This window comes from Atractosteus spatula, chromosome 8, assembly GCF_055471065.1.
Source record: "Atractosteus spatula isolate fAtrSpa1 chromosome 8, fAtrSpa1.hap1, whole genome shotgun sequence".
Taxonomy (NCBI): Eukaryota; Metazoa; Chordata; class Actinopteri; order Semionotiformes; family Lepisosteidae; genus Atractosteus; species Atractosteus spatula.
Genome location: NC_142713.1, coordinates 1242999 through 1260878, shown reverse-complemented (window position 1 = coordinate 1260878; position 17880 = coordinate 1242999). Strand labels below are relative to the sequence as shown.

At 54.9% G+C, this 17880-nt stretch overlaps 1 protein-coding gene across 1 annotated transcript in view; it reads right to left on the bottom strand.

Moving 5' to 3' along the window:
• kcnc3a (potassium voltage-gated channel, Shaw-related subfamily, member 3a) overlaps positions 1–17880 on the bottom strand; it is a 78905-nt gene that overhangs the window by 18258 nt on the left and 42767 nt on the right. Inside the window, exon 3 of the mRNA XM_088923106.1 lies at positions 11504–11695. Coding sequence (XP_088779232.1) covers positions 11504–11695 — 192 coding nt within the window. The remainder of the gene's footprint in view (positions 1–11503; positions 11696–17880) is intronic.

The following is a 17880-nucleotide window of genomic DNA, read 5'->3' as shown; positions in this document are numbered from 1 at the left end:
GGACAGTGTGTAAACACACAGACGCTCCAGATTCCCTAATAACAGCCTGTGGACAGTGTGTAAACACACAGACACTCCAGATTCCCTTATAACAGCCTGTGGACAGTGTGTAAACACACAGACACTCCTGATTCCCTTATAACAGCCCGTGGACAGTGTGTAAACACACAGACACTCCAGATTCCCTTATAACAGCCCGTGGACAGTGTGTAAACACACAGACGCTCCAGATTCCCTAATAACAGCCTGTGGACAGTGTGTAAACACACAGACACTCCAGATTCCCTTATAACAGCCTGTGGACAGTGTGTAAACACACAGACACTCCAGATTCCCTTATAACAGCCTGTAGACAGTGTGTAAACACACAGACACTCCAGATTCCCTTATAACAGCCTGTGGACAGTGTGTAAACACACAGACACTCCAGATTCCCTTATAACAGCCTGTGGACAGTGTGTTTACACACAGACACTCCAGATTCCCTTATAACAGCCTGTGGACAGTGTGTAAACACACAGACACTCCAGATTCCCTTATAACAGCCTGTGGACAGTGTGTAAACACACAGACACTCCAGATTCCCTTATAACAGATCCCTTACGGACATAACTAAATTCCCTGTTGCATTTCTCGGGCATCTTGTACTGGGGTGATCAGCAGGACACCCACAAGTCCTAACATTTCTAAAGGCACAAATCGGAACACTTGAGCTCCAACGTCCTACTACTGCTCAGTCACGAAAGGGCTGCTGGTGTCCTTGACTCTGTGTCTGCTTCAGTGCTCAGGCCCGGATCGGTCCAAGTCTCGTGATCGTCACGGAGCTGGGGGAGCTCCGGGGAAGTTGTGGGGGGGGGGGGGGGGGGGCTGGGGTCTCGGAATCGGGGGGTCCCAGCCCAGAGGGCCACAGCTCCACAGGGGCGGCTTCACCAATGTCCAATGAGAAGCGACACCCTCTCCCCTCCTGCGGAGCTCACGACAGAGAGGCCGACACCGCGGCACGACCTCCGCTTTTACCAGATGAACAGAAGAGAAAGAAAAGCAGCAGCAACCAGAGGAAGAAGAAAAGGAGGAGGAGGAGGAGGAGAGACCACAACAGCAATGATGACCAGTGCATGATGGGATCCATGATTGACATCTCTTGGCTTCAGCCTTTCTGAGTTCGTCCATAACCGTTTTCACTCGGCTAATCCCACAATGCTCTCTTCCACTGTTTCCGTGGCAACAGTGGGCAGGAGGGAGGGAGGGAGGGAGAGAGAGAGAGGGAGGAGTGGGGGGCAAGGATGGTGGGATTTGGGGGTGTGGCAGAAGGGGGGGAGACAGGGAGATGCAGGGAAGGATGACGCACAGAGAGGCTGACCCCCTCACGCACACAGACCACAAACACAGGCAGACAGGCGTTCGCACGAGTCACATGGTCCACAGACGTGCACACTGGGGTAAAATCACACTTACCTGCAGAGTCAACACACTGCTCAGGCACAGCGCAACACACACACACACACACTGCTCAGGCACAGCGCAACACACACTGCTCAGGCACAGAGCAACACAATGACACACACAAACTGCTCAGACACAGAGCAACACAACCACACACACACACACACACACTGCTCAGACACAGAGCAACACAATGACATACAGGTGGGGAGAGAGAGTGTGGGTGGAATTGTGCAAAATTCAGAAACACACAGATGAACTTGCCACCTGTCTGACCACCTGTGACTCTTCGCTGTGACCTTTGACCTCAGGGCAGGCAGCACGGGGAGGCTGGGAGGGGTCAGGCGAGTCTGCTGCATGAATTTCACCCAGGCGCGCGCACACGCACACACACACCGCGAGACACACAGCGCGGCACAGAAAGCAGAGCAGTGAGGCAGGGCCAGGCACACGGATCGCTGAGCTCGATCGCTCGGGCTCCACACGGCCCAGCTCGGCGTTCGGGGGCGGAAACAGAGCTTTCTTTTCTGCACTTGGCGACTACAGGTCTTGACAGAATTAAACAGGGAAGTTACAGTTACACCCCTACATATAGAGTGATATACAGAACACACCGCGTATATATGCGATCAGGTCACAGTGCGAGACTGGCATCTCGTTCGGCATCGGAACCCTGTCTGAGAAGGACACGCGATGCGGGGAAATTCAACTGGAACTGGAACCTTGCAGGAGCACCATCTAGAGGTCAGGGTGTGAACTACAGCCTGGACACCCAGGTGGAAAACAGGCACAGACGGACCAAGCTCAGCGTTCCAGCCACACGACGACGACAAAGACAACAGACAACCACAACAGCGCGACAAAGACCACAGTCTGACACAAGGACACCGTTTCTCCCAGCTCCGAGACAGGCGAGGCGTGCTCATTCAAACACTGTATATCCGCTTCACACACAGGACTGTCTGTCTGAATATAGAGTGACTCAAGTAAGAGTTTTCACACCTAGTGTGTGCATACAGTACATCTGCATGACACTTCCAGCAGAGCCTCTGTACAGGTGTCTGTATCGCATCTCCAGTAAGAGTCTGTACAGCTGAGTCTATACAGTGTGTCCAATTTGAGTCTGTACAGGTGTGTGTGTCTCTATACACTGTCTCCAGTAAGAGTCTGTACAGGTGTGTGTGTCTCTATACAGTGTGTCCAATAGGAGTCTGTACAGGTGTGTGTGTCTCTATACACTGTCTCCAGTAGGAGTCTGTACAGGTGTGTGTGTCTCTATACAGTGTGTCCAATAGGAGTCTGTACAGGTGTGTGTGTCTCTATACACTGTCTCCAGTAGGAGTCTGTACAGGTGTGTGTGTCTCTATACAGTGTATCCAATAAGAGTCTGTACAGGTGTGTGTGTCTTTATACAGTGTATCCAATAAGAGTCTGTACAGGTGTGTGTGTGTACAGGAGTCTGTACAGGTGTGTGTCTCCAACAGGAGTCTGTACAGGTGTGTGTGTGTATAGGAGGCTGTACAGGTGTGTGTGTCCAATAGGAGTCTGTACAGGTGTGCGTGTGTCCAATAGGAGTCTGTACAGGTGTGTGTGTGTCCAATAGGAGTCTGTACAGGTGTGTATGTATAGGAGGCTGTCACTTGGAGAGCTGTACAGACACTGGGGGCAGAAGGACTCAGACCCATCTGCTGTCAGATGATTAACAGCCTGTGCAGTGAGGAAGGCCCCTGTCTCAGAGGCCAGTCCTGCAGGCCTGGCCGGACGCTGGCGAGGGTTCCGACCCGCGGACCCAGCCCAGCGGTAACGGCACGCGCCCGCCTCGCTTGACTGGGCCGGGCTGGGTCAGGTTACCCCCGCACGCACACGCACTCACACGCCGATCCGCAGTCACGCCAACAGACACGCTCCCACAATGCCTGCGCTCGCTCACGTCAACAGAGGTCCGCTCCCGGCACGTGACACGGGCGCCGTCCCGTGGGAAACCTGCGTACCCCGCGCGAGTATACCGCCGCGAGCCGGGCCGGGCCGGGCCGGGTCGAGACCCCGGCGCAGCGCGGCGAGCGTCGGTCCGATAACACACCCAGAACCGGCCCGGCAGGTGGCATCAGCAGAGTCAGCACCCAGAGGCGGCAGTCAGGCGGACACCCAGCAGGCCTGGGGTCCTGGGCAGAGCGACCCCCCCCCCCCGCCCCTCCCGGCGCAGTCCCAGTCTCCGCCTGCATGGGTGGCACGGTGTTACCTCTCTGCGCTACGGCCCGCTCCAGGGAGAGGAGGAGACGGCTCTGAGGTCCTCCTCCGGCTCGCGCCTGTCCGCGCCCGGCGAGGGAGAGGGGGCGGGGGGGGGGGGCTGGCGGGCGCTGCTTCTGGGTGTGGAGGTGGAGGTGGAGGTGGGGGCGGCGGGGAGTGGGAGTGGGAGTGGGAGAGACGGGGTGGGAGACAGAGAGGAGGGTGGAGACAGGGTGGAGGAGGAGGGTGAGGAAGGGGAGACAGCAAGGGCAGGACAGGGAGAAAGCAGGGTGGAGGAGGAGGAGGAGGGTGAGGAAGGAGACAGAGAGACAGCAGGCGCAGGACAGGGAGAAAGCAGGGTGGAGGAGGAGGAGGGTGAGGAGGGAGAGACAGAGCTAAGGCCATGAGCCACCAAGCCATGGGTGACAGGAGGAAGCCGGCGGGCTTGGACAGCAGGGGGAGGGCGGGAGAGAGGAGGAAGAGCAGAGAGCATGGAGCAGGGAGACAGGCGGAGGGCGAGGGACAGAGAGACGTGGACACAGACGAGGAAAGAGTGTGTGTGTGTGCGAGGGTTCTGACCGGTCCAGTCCAGTCCAGTCCAGTCTCTGGCCCCCCTGCCCAGCCTTCCACCAGTGAGCATCTCCGGCCCCAGCGCTGTCCACCGGAACAGCCCCGTCCCAGAGGACAGCTGCATCCCGGAGGACAGCCCCATCCCAGAGGACAGCTGCATCCCGGAGGACAGCTACATTCCAGAGGACAGCTGCATCCCGGAGGACAGCCCCGTCTGTGAGGACAGCTGCATCCCGGAGGACAGCTACATTCCAGAGGACAGCTGCATCCCGGAGGACAGCTGCATCCCGGAGGACAGCCCCGTCTGTGAGGACAGCTGCATCCCGGAGGACAGCTACATTCCAGAGGACAGCTGCATCCCGGAGGACAGCCCCGTCCCAGAGGACAGCTGCATCCCGGAGGACAGCTACATTCCAGAGGACAGCTGCATCCCGGAGGACAGCTGCATCCCGGAGGACAGCCCCGTCTGTGAGGACAGCTGCATCCCGGAGGACAGCTACATTCCAGAGGACAGCTGCATCCCGGAGGACAGCTGCATCCCGGAGGACAGCCCCGTCTGTGAGGACAGCTGCATCCCGGAGGACAGCTACATTCCAGAGGACAGCTGCATCCCGGAGGACAGCCCCGTCTGTGAGGACAGCTGCATCCCGGAGGACAGCTGCATTCCAGAGGACAGCTGCATTCCAGAGGACAGCTGCATCCCGGAGGACAGCTGCATCCCGGAGGACAGCCCCGTCTGTGAAGACAGCTGCATCCCGGAGGACAGCTACATTCCAGAGGACAGCTGCATCCCGGAGGACAGCCCCGTCTGTGAGGACAGCTGCATCCCGGAGGACAGCTATATTCCAGAGGACAGCTGCATCCCGGAGGACAGCTATATTCCAGAGGACAGCTGCATCCTGGAGGACAGCTACATTCCAGAGGACACCCTGGGTGCTGAAACGCTGGAAGGAGCCCCAGGTCCGGAGGGGGCGCACTGAGGCGGGATAAGTGATCCTTCACCCTGGGAATCCTGGCTCCCGCCCTCTGTGTGGGGGTCAAAGGTCGGGGCAAGGGTCACGGGGACCCTGGCATGACAGACCCACAACCCCCCTCTGCAACACCAGGGCATCACAGGGTCAATTCCACGCCGCCTCTCGGGGGGACCCCGGGTCAAAGGTCACAGGCTCGGCCACACCAAGAGTCCTCCTACAGGAGGGGCCACGGTCAGGGCAGTAAGGCCCAGCTCGTTAACTCGCCCGTTAGCGCTCGGTATCGCTCTCCAGAGAGCGCACAGGCCCAGTCTTACTCCAGCAGGACTGAGCCCAGCGGAACTGAGCCAGAGAACTGAGCCCAGTGGAACTGAGCAGAGAACTGAGCCCAGTGGAACTGATCCAGCAGGACTGAGCCCAGCGGAACTGAGCCAGAGAACTGAGCCCAGTGGAACTGAGCAGAGAACTGAGCCCAGTGGAACTGAGCCCAGTGGAACTGAGCAGAGAACTGAGCCAGAGAACTGAGCCCAGTGGAACTGAGCAGAGAACTGAGCCCAGTGTAACTGAGCAGAGAACTGAGCCCAGTGGAACTGAGCCCAGTGGAACTGAGCAGAGAACTGAGCCCAGTGGAACTGAGCAGAGAACTGAGCCCAGTGGAACTGAGCCCAGTGGAACTGAGCAGAGAACTGAGCCAGAGAACTGAGCCCAGTGGAACTGAGCAGAGAACTGAGCCCAGTGGAACTGAGCCCAGTGGAACTGAGCAGAGAACTGAGCCAGAGAACTGAGCCCAGTGGAACTGACCAGAGAACTGAGCCCAGTGGAACTGAGCCCAGTGGAACTGAGCAGAGAACTGAGCCAGAGAACTGAGCCCAGTGGAACTGAGCAGAGAACTGAGCCCAGTGGAACTGAGCCCAGTGGAACTGAGCAGAGAACTGAGCCAGAGAACTGAGCCCAGTGGAACTGAGCAGAGAACTGAGCCCAGTGGAACTGAGCCCAGTGGAACTGAGCAGAGAACTGAGCCAGAGAACTGAGCCCAGTGGAACTGAGCAGAGAACTGAGCCCAGTGGAACTGAGCCCAGTGGAACTGAGCAGAGAACTGAGCCAGAGAACTGAGCCCAGTGGAACTGACCAGAGAACTGAGCCAGGAGAACTGAGCCCAGTGTAACTGAGCAGAGAACTGAGCCCAGTGGAACTGACCAGAGAACTGAGCCCAGTGGAACTGACCAGAGAACTGAGCCAGAGAACTGAGCCAGGAGAACTGAGCCCAGTGTAACTGACCAGAGAACTGAGCCAGAGAACTGAGCCCAGTGGAACTGACCAGAGAACTGAGCCCAGTGGAACTGACCAGAGAACTGAGCCAGAGAACTGAGCCAGGAGAACTGAGCCCAGTGTAACTGACCAGAGAACTGAGCCCAGCAGGACTGCGCCCAGTGTAACTGACCAGAGAACTGAGCCCAGTGTAACTGATCCAGCAGAACTGAGCCCAGTGGAACTGACCAGAGAACTGAGCCAGGAGAACTGAGCCCAGTGGAACTGAGCCCAGCAGAACTGAGCCCAGTGGAACTGACCAGAGAACTGAGCCAGAGAACTGAGCCCAGTGGAACTGACCAGAGAACTGAGCCCAGTGGAACTGAGCAGAGAACTGAGCCCAGTGGAACTGAGCCCAGTGTAACTGACCAGAGAACTGAGCCAGGAGAACTGAGCCCAGTGGAACTGACCAGAGAACTGAGCCAGGAGAACTGAGCCCAGTGGAACTGACCAGAGAACTGAGCCCAGTGGAACTGACCAGAGAACTGAGCCAGGAGAACTGAGCCCAGTGGAACTGACCAGAGAACTGAGCCAGAGAACTGAGCCCAGTGGAACTGACCAGAGAACTGAGCCCAGTGGAACTGACCAGAGAACTGAGCCAGGAGAACTGAGCCCAGTGGAACTGACCAGAGAACTGAGCCCAGTGTAACTGACCAGAGAACTGAGCCAGAGAACTGAGCCCAGTGTAACTGACCAGAGAACTGAGCCCAGTGGAACTGACCAGAGAACTGAGCCAGGAGAACTGAGCCCAGTGGAACTGACCAGAGAACTGAGCCCAGTGGAACTGACCAGAGAACTGAGCCAGAGAACTGAGCCCAGTGGAACTGACCAGAGAACTGAGCCCAGTGGAACTGACCAGAGAACTGAGCCAGGAGAACTGAGCCCAGTGGAACTGACCAGAGAACTGAGCCCAGTGTAACTGACCAGAGAACTGAGCCAGAGAACTGAGCCCAGTGTAACTGACCAGAGAACTGAGCCCAGTGGAACTGACCAGAGAACTGAGCCAGGAGAACTGAGCCCAGTGGAACTGACCAGAGAACTGAGCCCAGTGTAACTGACCAGAGAACTGAGCCAGAGAACTGAGCCCAGTGTAACTGACCAGAGAACTGAGCCCAGTGGAACTGACCAGAGAACTGAGCCCAGTGGAACTGACCAGAGAACTGAGCCAGAGAACTGAGCCCAGTGTAACTGACCAGAGAACTGAGCCCAGTGGAACTGACCAGAGAACTGAGCCAGAGAACTGAGCCCAGTGTAACTGACCAGAGAACTGAGCCCAGTGGAACTGACCAGAGAACTGAGCCAGAGAACTGAGCCCAGTGTAACTGACCAGAGAACTGAGCCAGGAGAACTGAGCCAGGAGAACTGAGCCCAGTGGAACTGACCAGAGAACTGAGCCCAGTGGAACTGACCAGAGAACTGAGCCAGAGAACTGAGCCCAGTGTAACTGACCAGAGAACTGAGCCAGGAGAACTGAGCCCAGTGGAACTGACCAGAGAACTGAGCCAGAGAACTGAGCCCAGTGTAACTGACCAGAGAACTGAGCCCAGTGGAACTGACCAGAGAACTGAGCCAGGAGAACTGAGCCAGCAGAACTGAGCCAGGAGAACTGAGCCCAGTGGAACTGACCAGAGAACTGAGCCAGAGAACTGAGCCCAGTGTAACTGACCAGAGAACTGAGCCAGGAGAACTGAGCCCAGTGGAACTGACCAGAGAACTGAGCCAGAGAACTGAGCCCAGTGGAACTGACCAGAGAACTGAGCCCAGTGGAACTGACCAGAGAACTGAGCCAGAGAACTGAGCCCAGTGTAACTGACCAGAGAACTGAGCCAGGAGAACTGAGCCAGGAGAACTGAGCCCAGTGGAACTGACCAGAGAACTGAGCCCAGCAGGACTGCGCCCAGTGTAACTGACCAGAGAACTGAGCCCAGTGTAACTAACCAGAGAACTGAGCCAGAGAACTGAGCCCAGTGTAACTGACCAGAGAACTGAGCCAGAGAACTGAGCCCAGTGTAACTGATCCAGCAGAACTGAGCCCAGTGGAACTGACCAGAGAACTGAGCCCAGTGTAACTGACCAGAGAACTGAGCCAGAGAACTGAGCCCAGTGTAACTGACCAGAGAACTGAGCCAGGAGAACTGAGCCAGGAGAACTGAGCCCAGTGGAACTGACCAGAGAACTGAGCCCAGCAGGACTGCGCCCAGTGTAACTGACCAGAGAACTGAGCCCAGTGTAACTGATCCAGCAGAACTGAGCCCAGTGGAACTGACCAGAGAACTGAGCCCAGTGTAACTGACCAGAGAACTGAGCCAGAGAACTGAGCCCAGTGTAACTGACCAGAGAACTGAGCCAGGAGAACTGAGCCAGGAGAACTGAGCCCAGTGGAACTGACCAGAGAACTGAGCCCAGCAGGACTGCGCCCAGTGTAACTGACCAGAGAACTGAGCCCAGTGTAACTGATCCAGCAGAACTGAGCCAGGAGAACTGAGCCCAGCAGAACTGAGCAGAGAACTGAGCCCAGTGTAACTGATCCAGCAGAACTGAGCCCAGCAGGACTGCGCCCAGTGTAACTGATCCAGCAGAACTGACCAGAGAACTGAGCCAGGAGAACTGATCCAGCAGAACTGAGCCCAGCAGAACTGAGCAGAGAACTGAGCCCAGTGTAACTGAGCCAGGAGAACTGAGCCAGGAGAACTGAGCCCAGTGTAACTGACCAGAGAACTGAGCCAGGAGAACTGAGCCAGGAGAACTGAGCCCAGCAGAACTGAGCCCAGCAGAACTGCGCCCAGTGTAACTGCGCCCAGTGTAACTGAGCCCAGCAGAACTGACCAGAGAACTGAGCTGCAGAACTGATCCAGCAGAACTGAGCCCAGCAGAACTGAGCAGAGAACTGAGCCCAGTGTAACTGAGCCAGCAGAACTGAGCCAGCAGAACTGAGCCAGGAGAACTGAGCCCAGTGGAACTGACCAGAGAACTGAGCCAGCAGAACTGAGCCCAGTGGAACTGAGCCCAGCAGAACTGAGCCCAGTGGAACTGAGCCCAGTGGAACTGAGCCAGCAGAACTGAGCCCAGTGGAACTGACCAGAGAACTGAGCCAGCAGAACTGAGCCAGCAGAACTGAGCCCAGTGGAACTGAGCCCAGCAGAACTGAGCCCAGTGGAACTGACCAGAGAACTGAGCCAGCAGAACTGAGCCCAGTGGAACTGAGCCAGAGAACTGAGCCCAGCAGAACTGAGCCAGGAGAACTAAGCCCAGTGGAACTGAGCCAGCAGAACTGAGCCCAGTGGAACTGACCAACAGAGGGGGCTTTGCACCGTCCTGCCCACAGTGCCCCCCGGTGGAGAACCACTGTCCTCCAAGCAGTGTGGCGGGGGGGGGGGGGGTGAGGTCTGACCGCTGTCCGGCGTCGTGGTCTTACCTGAGTAGGACCTCCGGCCCTCCCCGCAGGGTCAGGCGGACTCCGGGCAGCCGGGCGGCGGGGTGGGGGCGGGGGCGGGGGCCGCGCACACCGCCTGCAGGACGGGGCACAGGTGGAAGGCGGGGGCGGGCAGTGGGGGGGACAGGAGGGGGGGGTACAGCAGGACTGGGGCCCAGGCTTGGGGAGGGGGGCGCAGCTCAGGGAGGGGGGGGAGGGGTGCAGAGAAGGACGGGAGAGGGGAGTGAGATGGACATGAACAGTTAATGAGCATGGAAACGAGTGGTCAGAAAAATCCGACTCACAATCACAGTCCTGAAGCTTCAGAGTGGAAAGTTACCAGGAGGCAGTGTGTCTCACGCCCGGTACGCTAGAGGGCGCTCTGCTTCTCTCCTGGTCCTGCTTCCCTGGGAGTATCATGTCTTTCCGGTGTGTCTTGGTGTGGAGCCTGTGTCCCTCCTGTGTCGGCTCTGCTCCTGGCTCAGCAGTGAGGGTACGGCTGTCCTGAGACCCGCCGAGCCCCAGGCTGCTCCTGTCCGCGGTCTGAGGGCTTCGGTTTCTGAACGGCCCGGGCTGACCCATCGGGTCTCTACCGCCTTCCTGCCAGTCCATGGGTCGTCTCTTCCGACACCCGTGACAGTGTTGTTGTTGTTCACACCTCTCTGTGTCCCCTGTCCTGTTGTGTGTGTTTATCACTGAGGGATTCTCTGTGTCTCTCTGTCTCACTGTGTCTCCTGTCCTGTTGTGTGTGTTTATCACTGAGGGATTCTCTGTGTCTCCTCTCTCTCACTGTGTCTCCTGTCCTGTTGTGTGTGTTAATTACTCAGGGATTCTCTGTGATCTCCTCTCTCTCTCTCACTGTGTCTCCTGTCCTGTTGTGTGTGTTTATTACTGAGGGATTCTCTGTGATCTCCTCTCTCTGTCTCACTGTGTCTCCTGTCCTGTTGTGTGTGTTTATTACTGAGGGATTCTCTGTGATCTCCTCTCTCTGTCTCACTGTGTCTCCTGTCCTGTTGTGTGTGTTTATTACTGAGGGATTCTCTGTGATCTCCTCTCTCTCTCACTGTGTCTCCTGTCCTGTTGTGTGTTTATTACTGAGAGATTCTCTGTGATCTCCTCTCTCTGTCTCACTGTGTCTCCTGTCCTGTTGTGTGTGTTTATTACTGAGGGATTCTCTGTGATCTCCTCTCTCTGTCTCACTGTGTCTCCTGTCCAGCTGTGTGTGTTTATTACAGACAGAGACAGCAGCTGATCAGATTATTCCTTCAGTCTCAGCACGGCTGTCTGTAGGAATGATGGGTAATGCATGAAGATGCAATGGATTGAGGGTGAAATCTGCCCTCTCACACATACTGGCTACTTCTAGGGCTGGATCGTAGATTCTGACCGGCACCCCCCCACTGACCGACGTCTATCTGACTGCTGACCAGCTGCCCGCTGCCCAGTACCTGCTTACCTCTGGCCGCTGACCCAGGCCAGGCGGGGCTCAGTGGGGAGACGCGCACGGCCCTGGGCCTCTCGGTGTCCGGGCGGGGGGCGGGGGGCGGGGGGAGGGTCTCCGGCGAGCTCGTACCTTTCCGCACGTTGCCGTCGGCGGCCCGGAAGTCGCCCGTGCTGAGCAGGAAGCAGGCGCGGTCGTGCTGGTAGCGGTCGCGGCCGCCGCCGCCGGCGGGCGACTTCTCCTCGGGCGACAGCGCCTGGTCGATGGTGGGGCAGTCCTCGTTGGCCAGGGCGGCGCTGGCGGCGTCGCCGTTCTGCTTGGAGTCTGGGGGCACACGGACACGGGGGGGGTCACAGGCAGGCTGGACGATCAACAGCTATGGACAGGACTGCCTGTAGACTGACCAGCAGTTCCCAGTACTCTCAGTACTCCCAGTACACAACCCCCTACATCACAGCACTCCCAGTACACAGCTCACTACCTCACAGTACTCCCAGTACACAGCCCACTACATCACAGTGCTCCCAGTACACAGCGTACCGCATCACAGTACTCCCAGTACACAGCCCCCTGCATCACAGTGCTCCCAGTACACAACCCCCTACATCACAGCACTCCCAGTACACAGCATACTGCATCACAGTACTCCCAGTAAACAATCCACTGCATCACAGCACTCCCAGTACACAGCTCACTACCTCACAGTACTCCCAGTACACAGCCCACTACCTCACAGTGCTCCCAGTACTCCCAATACACAGCCCACTACATCACAGTGCTCCCAGTACACAGCGTACCGCATCACAGTACTCCCAGTACACAGCCCCCTGCATCACAGTGCTCCCAGTACACAGCCCACTACCTCACAGTGCTCCCAGTACTCCCAGTACACAGCTCACTGCATCACAGTACTCCCAGTACACAATCCACTACATCACAGTATTTCCAGCACTCCCAGTGCACAGCACCCTGCATCACATTACTCCCAGTACACATCCCACTACACTACAGTACTCCCAGTGCACAGCTCACTGCATCGCAGTACACAGCTCACTACACCACAGTACTCCCAGTACACAGCCCCCTACATCACAGTATTCCCAGTACTCCCAGTACACAGCCCCCTGCATCACAGTACTCCCAGTACACAGCCCACTACATCACAGTACACAGCTCACTACACCACAGTACTCCCAGTACACAGCCCACTACATCACAGTATTCCCAGTACTCCCAGTACTCAGCCCCCTGCATCACAGTACTCCCAGTATACAGCACACTACACTACAGTACACAGCCCCCTACACCACAGTACTCCCAATACTCCCAGTACACAGCCCCCTGCATCTCAGTGCTCCCAGTACACAGCATACTGCATCACAGTACTCCCAGTACACAATCCATTACATCACAGTATTCCCAGTACTCCCAGTGCACAGCCCACTACACCCCAGTACTCCCAGTACACAATCCATTACATCACAGTATTCCCAGTACTCCCAGTACACAGCCCACTACATCATAGTACTCCCAGTACACAGCTCTTTGCATCGCAGTACTCCCAGTACACAGCTTTTTGCATCGCAGTACACCCAGTGCACAGCCCACTACACTACAGAACTCCCAATACACAGCATACTACATCACAGTACTCCCAGTACACAATCCATTACATCACAGTATTCCCATTACTCCCAGTACACAGCTCACTGCATCGCAGTACTTCCAGTGCTCCCAGTACACAGCTCACTACATCACAGTACTCCCAATACCCCCAGTACACAGCCCCCTGCATCACAGTACTCCCACTGCACAGCCCACTACACCACAGTACTCCCAATACCCCCAGTACACAGCCCCCTGCATCACAGTACTCCCACTGCACAGCCCACTACACCACAGTACTCCCAATACTCCCAGTACACAGCCCCCTGCATCACAGTACTCCCAGTACACAGCCCACTACACTACAGTACTCCCAATACTCCCAGTACACAGCCCCCTGCATCTCAGTGCTCCCAGTACACAGCATACTGCATCACAGTACTCCCAGTACACAGCCCACTACACTACAGTACTCCCAATACTCCCAGTACACAGCCCCCTGCATCTCAGTGCTCCCAGTACACAGCATACTGCATCACAGTACTCCCAGTACACAGCCCACTACAGCACCATCAGCCAGCAGTCGTATCGCCCTGCAGCTCCCAGCTGGCAGCCCCACTGGAGCCCAGCAGTGTGAGCCTGGCCAGTACCTGGAGGGGAGACTCCTGGGAAAAACTGAAGTTGCTGCTGGAAGAGGCGTTAGTGGGGTGTAAAACCGAGGTCCTGACTCTCTGTGGTCATTAAAAATCTCAGGGTATCTCTCGAGGAGAGTGGGGGTGTTACCCCAAATTCCCCCCTGGCCTTTACCCCTCATGGCCTCCTAATAACCCCCCTCTCTGAACTGGCTCCATCCCTCTGCTCTCCTCCCACTGAGAGCTGGTGTGTGAGAGAGGACTGGAGCATCATCCAGGTGGGGGTGGAGGGGATCCCCATGAGCTGTACAGCGCTCTGAGTGGAGTTGGAGGGTCCAGACAGGCGCTAGAGAAGTGTGAGGGACTATTATCATAATCACAGCACCGTTACAGTAGGTTGATTCACAGCTCAGAAGTGCAGGAACGGACCCTCTGTGGGTTCCCACGTCAGGGTCAAGATGCGAACGAAAGTCCAAAGGCAGAAGACAAGTTTAGTATCCAGCGCCAGCAACACAACCCAAGAGCCAAGGTCAGGAAACAGGCCGAAGTCCAGACAGCAGGCAGAGCTCAGCCCAGAGCTCAAGAGCTCAAGGTGCTGAAGACAGTACAGCACAGCACAGCACAGCCTGAGCAGAGAGCAGGGCTTAAACAGGTCTGGAGGGGAGGCGTGGTCAGGTAGGACACTGGGCAGCCAGGGATTGGCTACTGCCGCCTGCTTGATCGGTGCCTCTGCTGCACAGATGAAGTAGGCACTAGAGGTTGGGGTACCCTCTGGTGGCGGGATGCTGGAACTGCAACAGGTACTTCCAGTACACACCACACTACATACCAGTACTCCCAGTGCACAGCCAACTACATCACAGTACTCCCAGTGCACAGCCCACTGAATCACAGTACTCCCAGCATACAGCCCACTACATCACAGCACTCCTAGTACACACCACACTACATACCAGAACTCCCAGTGCACAGCCCACTACAATATAGCACTCCCAGTACACATCCCACTACATCACAGTACTCCCAGTACAGAGCCCACTACACCACAGTACTCCCAGTACTCCCAGTGCACAGCACACTACATCACAGTACTCCCAGTGCACAGCCCACTACACTACAACACAGTACTCCCAGTACACAGCCCACTGTATGACAGTACTCCCAGTACACACCACACTACATCACAGTAATCGCAGTACTCCCAGTGCACAGCCCACTACAACACAGTACTCCCAGTACACAATCCACTACATCACAGTACTTCCAGTACACAGCCCACTACATCACAGTACTCCCAGTACTCCCAGTGCACAGCCCACTACATCACAATATATAGCGACGATCTGCGAACATTTTTTTCTGGAGGTCTAAGTTCTGCGAGATCAGTCCAAGATAGTTTCCTGTTATCCATTTCTAAGAAGACAATTCATTTACAATCTCACCACATAAAACCCAGTCTTAAACCTGCCTACAGTCTTTGATCTACTGATGTGTACTCTGAAACCTTTAATGGCTGAGCAAAACTGCAGATGAAAGAAATTCCACTGAGAAGTGTTTAAATACACTGACAAGATTCCCTTATAACAGCCTGTGGACAGTGTGTAAACACACAGACACTCCAGATTCCCTTATAACAGCCTGTGGACAGTGTGTAAACACACAGACACTCCAGATTCCCTTATAACAGCCTGTGGACAGTGTGTAAACACACAGACGCTCCAGATTCCCTTATAACAGCCTGTGGACAGTGTGTAAACACACAGACACTCCAGATTCCCTTATAACAGCCTGTGAGCAGTGTGTAAACACACAGACACTCCAGATTCCCTTATAACAGCCTGTGGACAGTGTGTAAACACACAGACGCTCCAGATTCCCTTATAACAGCCCGTGGACAGTGTGTAAACACACAGACGCTCCAGATTCCCTTATAACAGCCCGTGGACAGTGTGTGAACACACAGACACTCCAGATTCCCTAATAACAGCCTGTGGACAGTGTGTAAACACACAGACACTCCAGATTCCCTTATAACAGCCTGTGGACAGTGTGTAAACACACAGACACTCCAGATTCCCTTATAACAGCCTGTGGACAGTGTGTAAACACACAGACGCTCCAGATTCCCTTATAACAGCCTGTGGACAGTGTGTAAACACACAGACACTCCAGATTCCCTTATAACAGCCTATGGACAGTGTGTAAACACACAGACACTCCAGATTCCCTTATAACAGCCTGTGGACAGTGTGTAAACACACAGACACTCCAGATTCCCTTATAACAGCCTGTGGACAGTGTGTAAACACACAGACACTCCAGATTCCCTTATAACAGCCTGAGAACAGTGTGTAAACACACAGACACTCCAGATTCCCTTATAACAGCCTGTGAGCAGTGTGTAAACACACAGACACTCCTGATTCCCTTATAACAGCCTGTGGACAGTGTGTAAACACACAGACACTCCAGATTCCCTTATAACAGCCTGTGGACAGTGTGTAAACACACAGACACTCCAGATTCCCTTATAACAGCCTGTGGACAGTGTGTAAACACACAGACACTCCAGATTCCCTTATAACAGCCTGTGGACAGTGTGTAAACACACAGACACTCCAGATTCCCTTATAACAGCCTGAGAACAGTGTGTAAACACACAGACACTCCAGATTCCCTTATAACAGCCTGTGAGCAGTGTGTAAACACACAGACACTCCTGATTCCCTTATAACAGCCTGTGGACAGTGTGTAAACACACAGACACTCCAGATTCCCTTATAACAGCCTGTGGACAGTGTGTAAACACACACAGACACTCCAGATTCCCTTATAACAGCCTGTGGACAGTGTGTAAACACACAGACACTCCAGATTCCCTTATAACAGCCTGTGGACAGTGTGTAAACACACAGACACTCCAGATTCCCTTATAACAGCCTGTGGACAGTGTGTAAACACACAGACACTCCAGATTCCCTTATAACAGCCTGTGGACAGTGTGTAAACACACAGACACTCCAGATTCCCTTATAACAGCCTGAGAACAGTGTGTAAACACACAGACACTCCAGATTCCCTTATAACAGCCTGTGGACAGTGTGTAAACACACAGACGCTCCAGATTCCCTTATAACAGCCCGTGGACAGTGTGTAAACACACAGACGCTCCAGATTCCCTTATAACAGCCCGTGGACAGTGTGTGAACACACAGACACTCCAGATTCCCTAATAACAGCCTGTGGACAGTGTGTAAACACACAGACACTCCAGATTCCCTTATAACAGCCTGTGGACAGTGTGTAAACACACAGACACTCCAGATTCCCTTATAACAGCCTGTGGACAGTGTGTAAACACACAGACGCTCCAGATTCCCTTATAACAGCCTGTGGACAGTGTGTAAACACACAGACACTCCAGATTCCCTTATAACAGCCTATGGACAGTGTGTAAACACACAGACACTCCAGATTCCCTTATAACAGCCTGTGGACAGTGTGTAAACACACAGACACTCCAGATTCCCTTATAACAGCCTGTGGACAGTGTGTAAACACACAGACACTCCAGATTCCCTTATAACAGCCTGAGAACAGTGTGTAAACACACAGACACTCCAGATTCCCTTATAACAGCCTGTGAGCAGTGTGTAAACACACAGACACTCCTGATTCCCTTATAACAGCCTGTGGACAGTGTGTAAACACACAGACACTCCAGATTCCCTTATAACAGCCTGTGGACAGTGTGTAAACACACAGACACTCCAGATTCCCTTATAACAGCCTGTGGACAGTGTGTAAACACACAGACACTCCAGATTCCCTTATAACAGCCTGTGGACAGTGTGTAAACACACAGACACTCCAGATTCCCTTATAACAGCCTGAGAACAGTGTGTAAACACACAGACACTCCAGATTCCCTTATAACAGCCTGTGAGCAGTGTGTAAACACACAGACACTCCTGATTCCCTTATAACAGCCTGTGGACAGTGTGTAAACACACAGACACTCCAGATTCCCTTATAACAGCCTGTGGACAGTGTGTAAACACACACAGACACTCCAGATTCCCTTATAACAGCCTGTGGACAGTGTGTAAACACACAGACACTCCAGATTCCCTTATAACAGCCTGTGGACAGTGTGTAAACACACAGACACTCCAGATTCCCTTATAACAGCCTGTGGACAGTGTGTAAACACACAGACACTCCAGATTCCCTTATAACAGCCTGTGGACAGTGTGTAAACACACAGACACT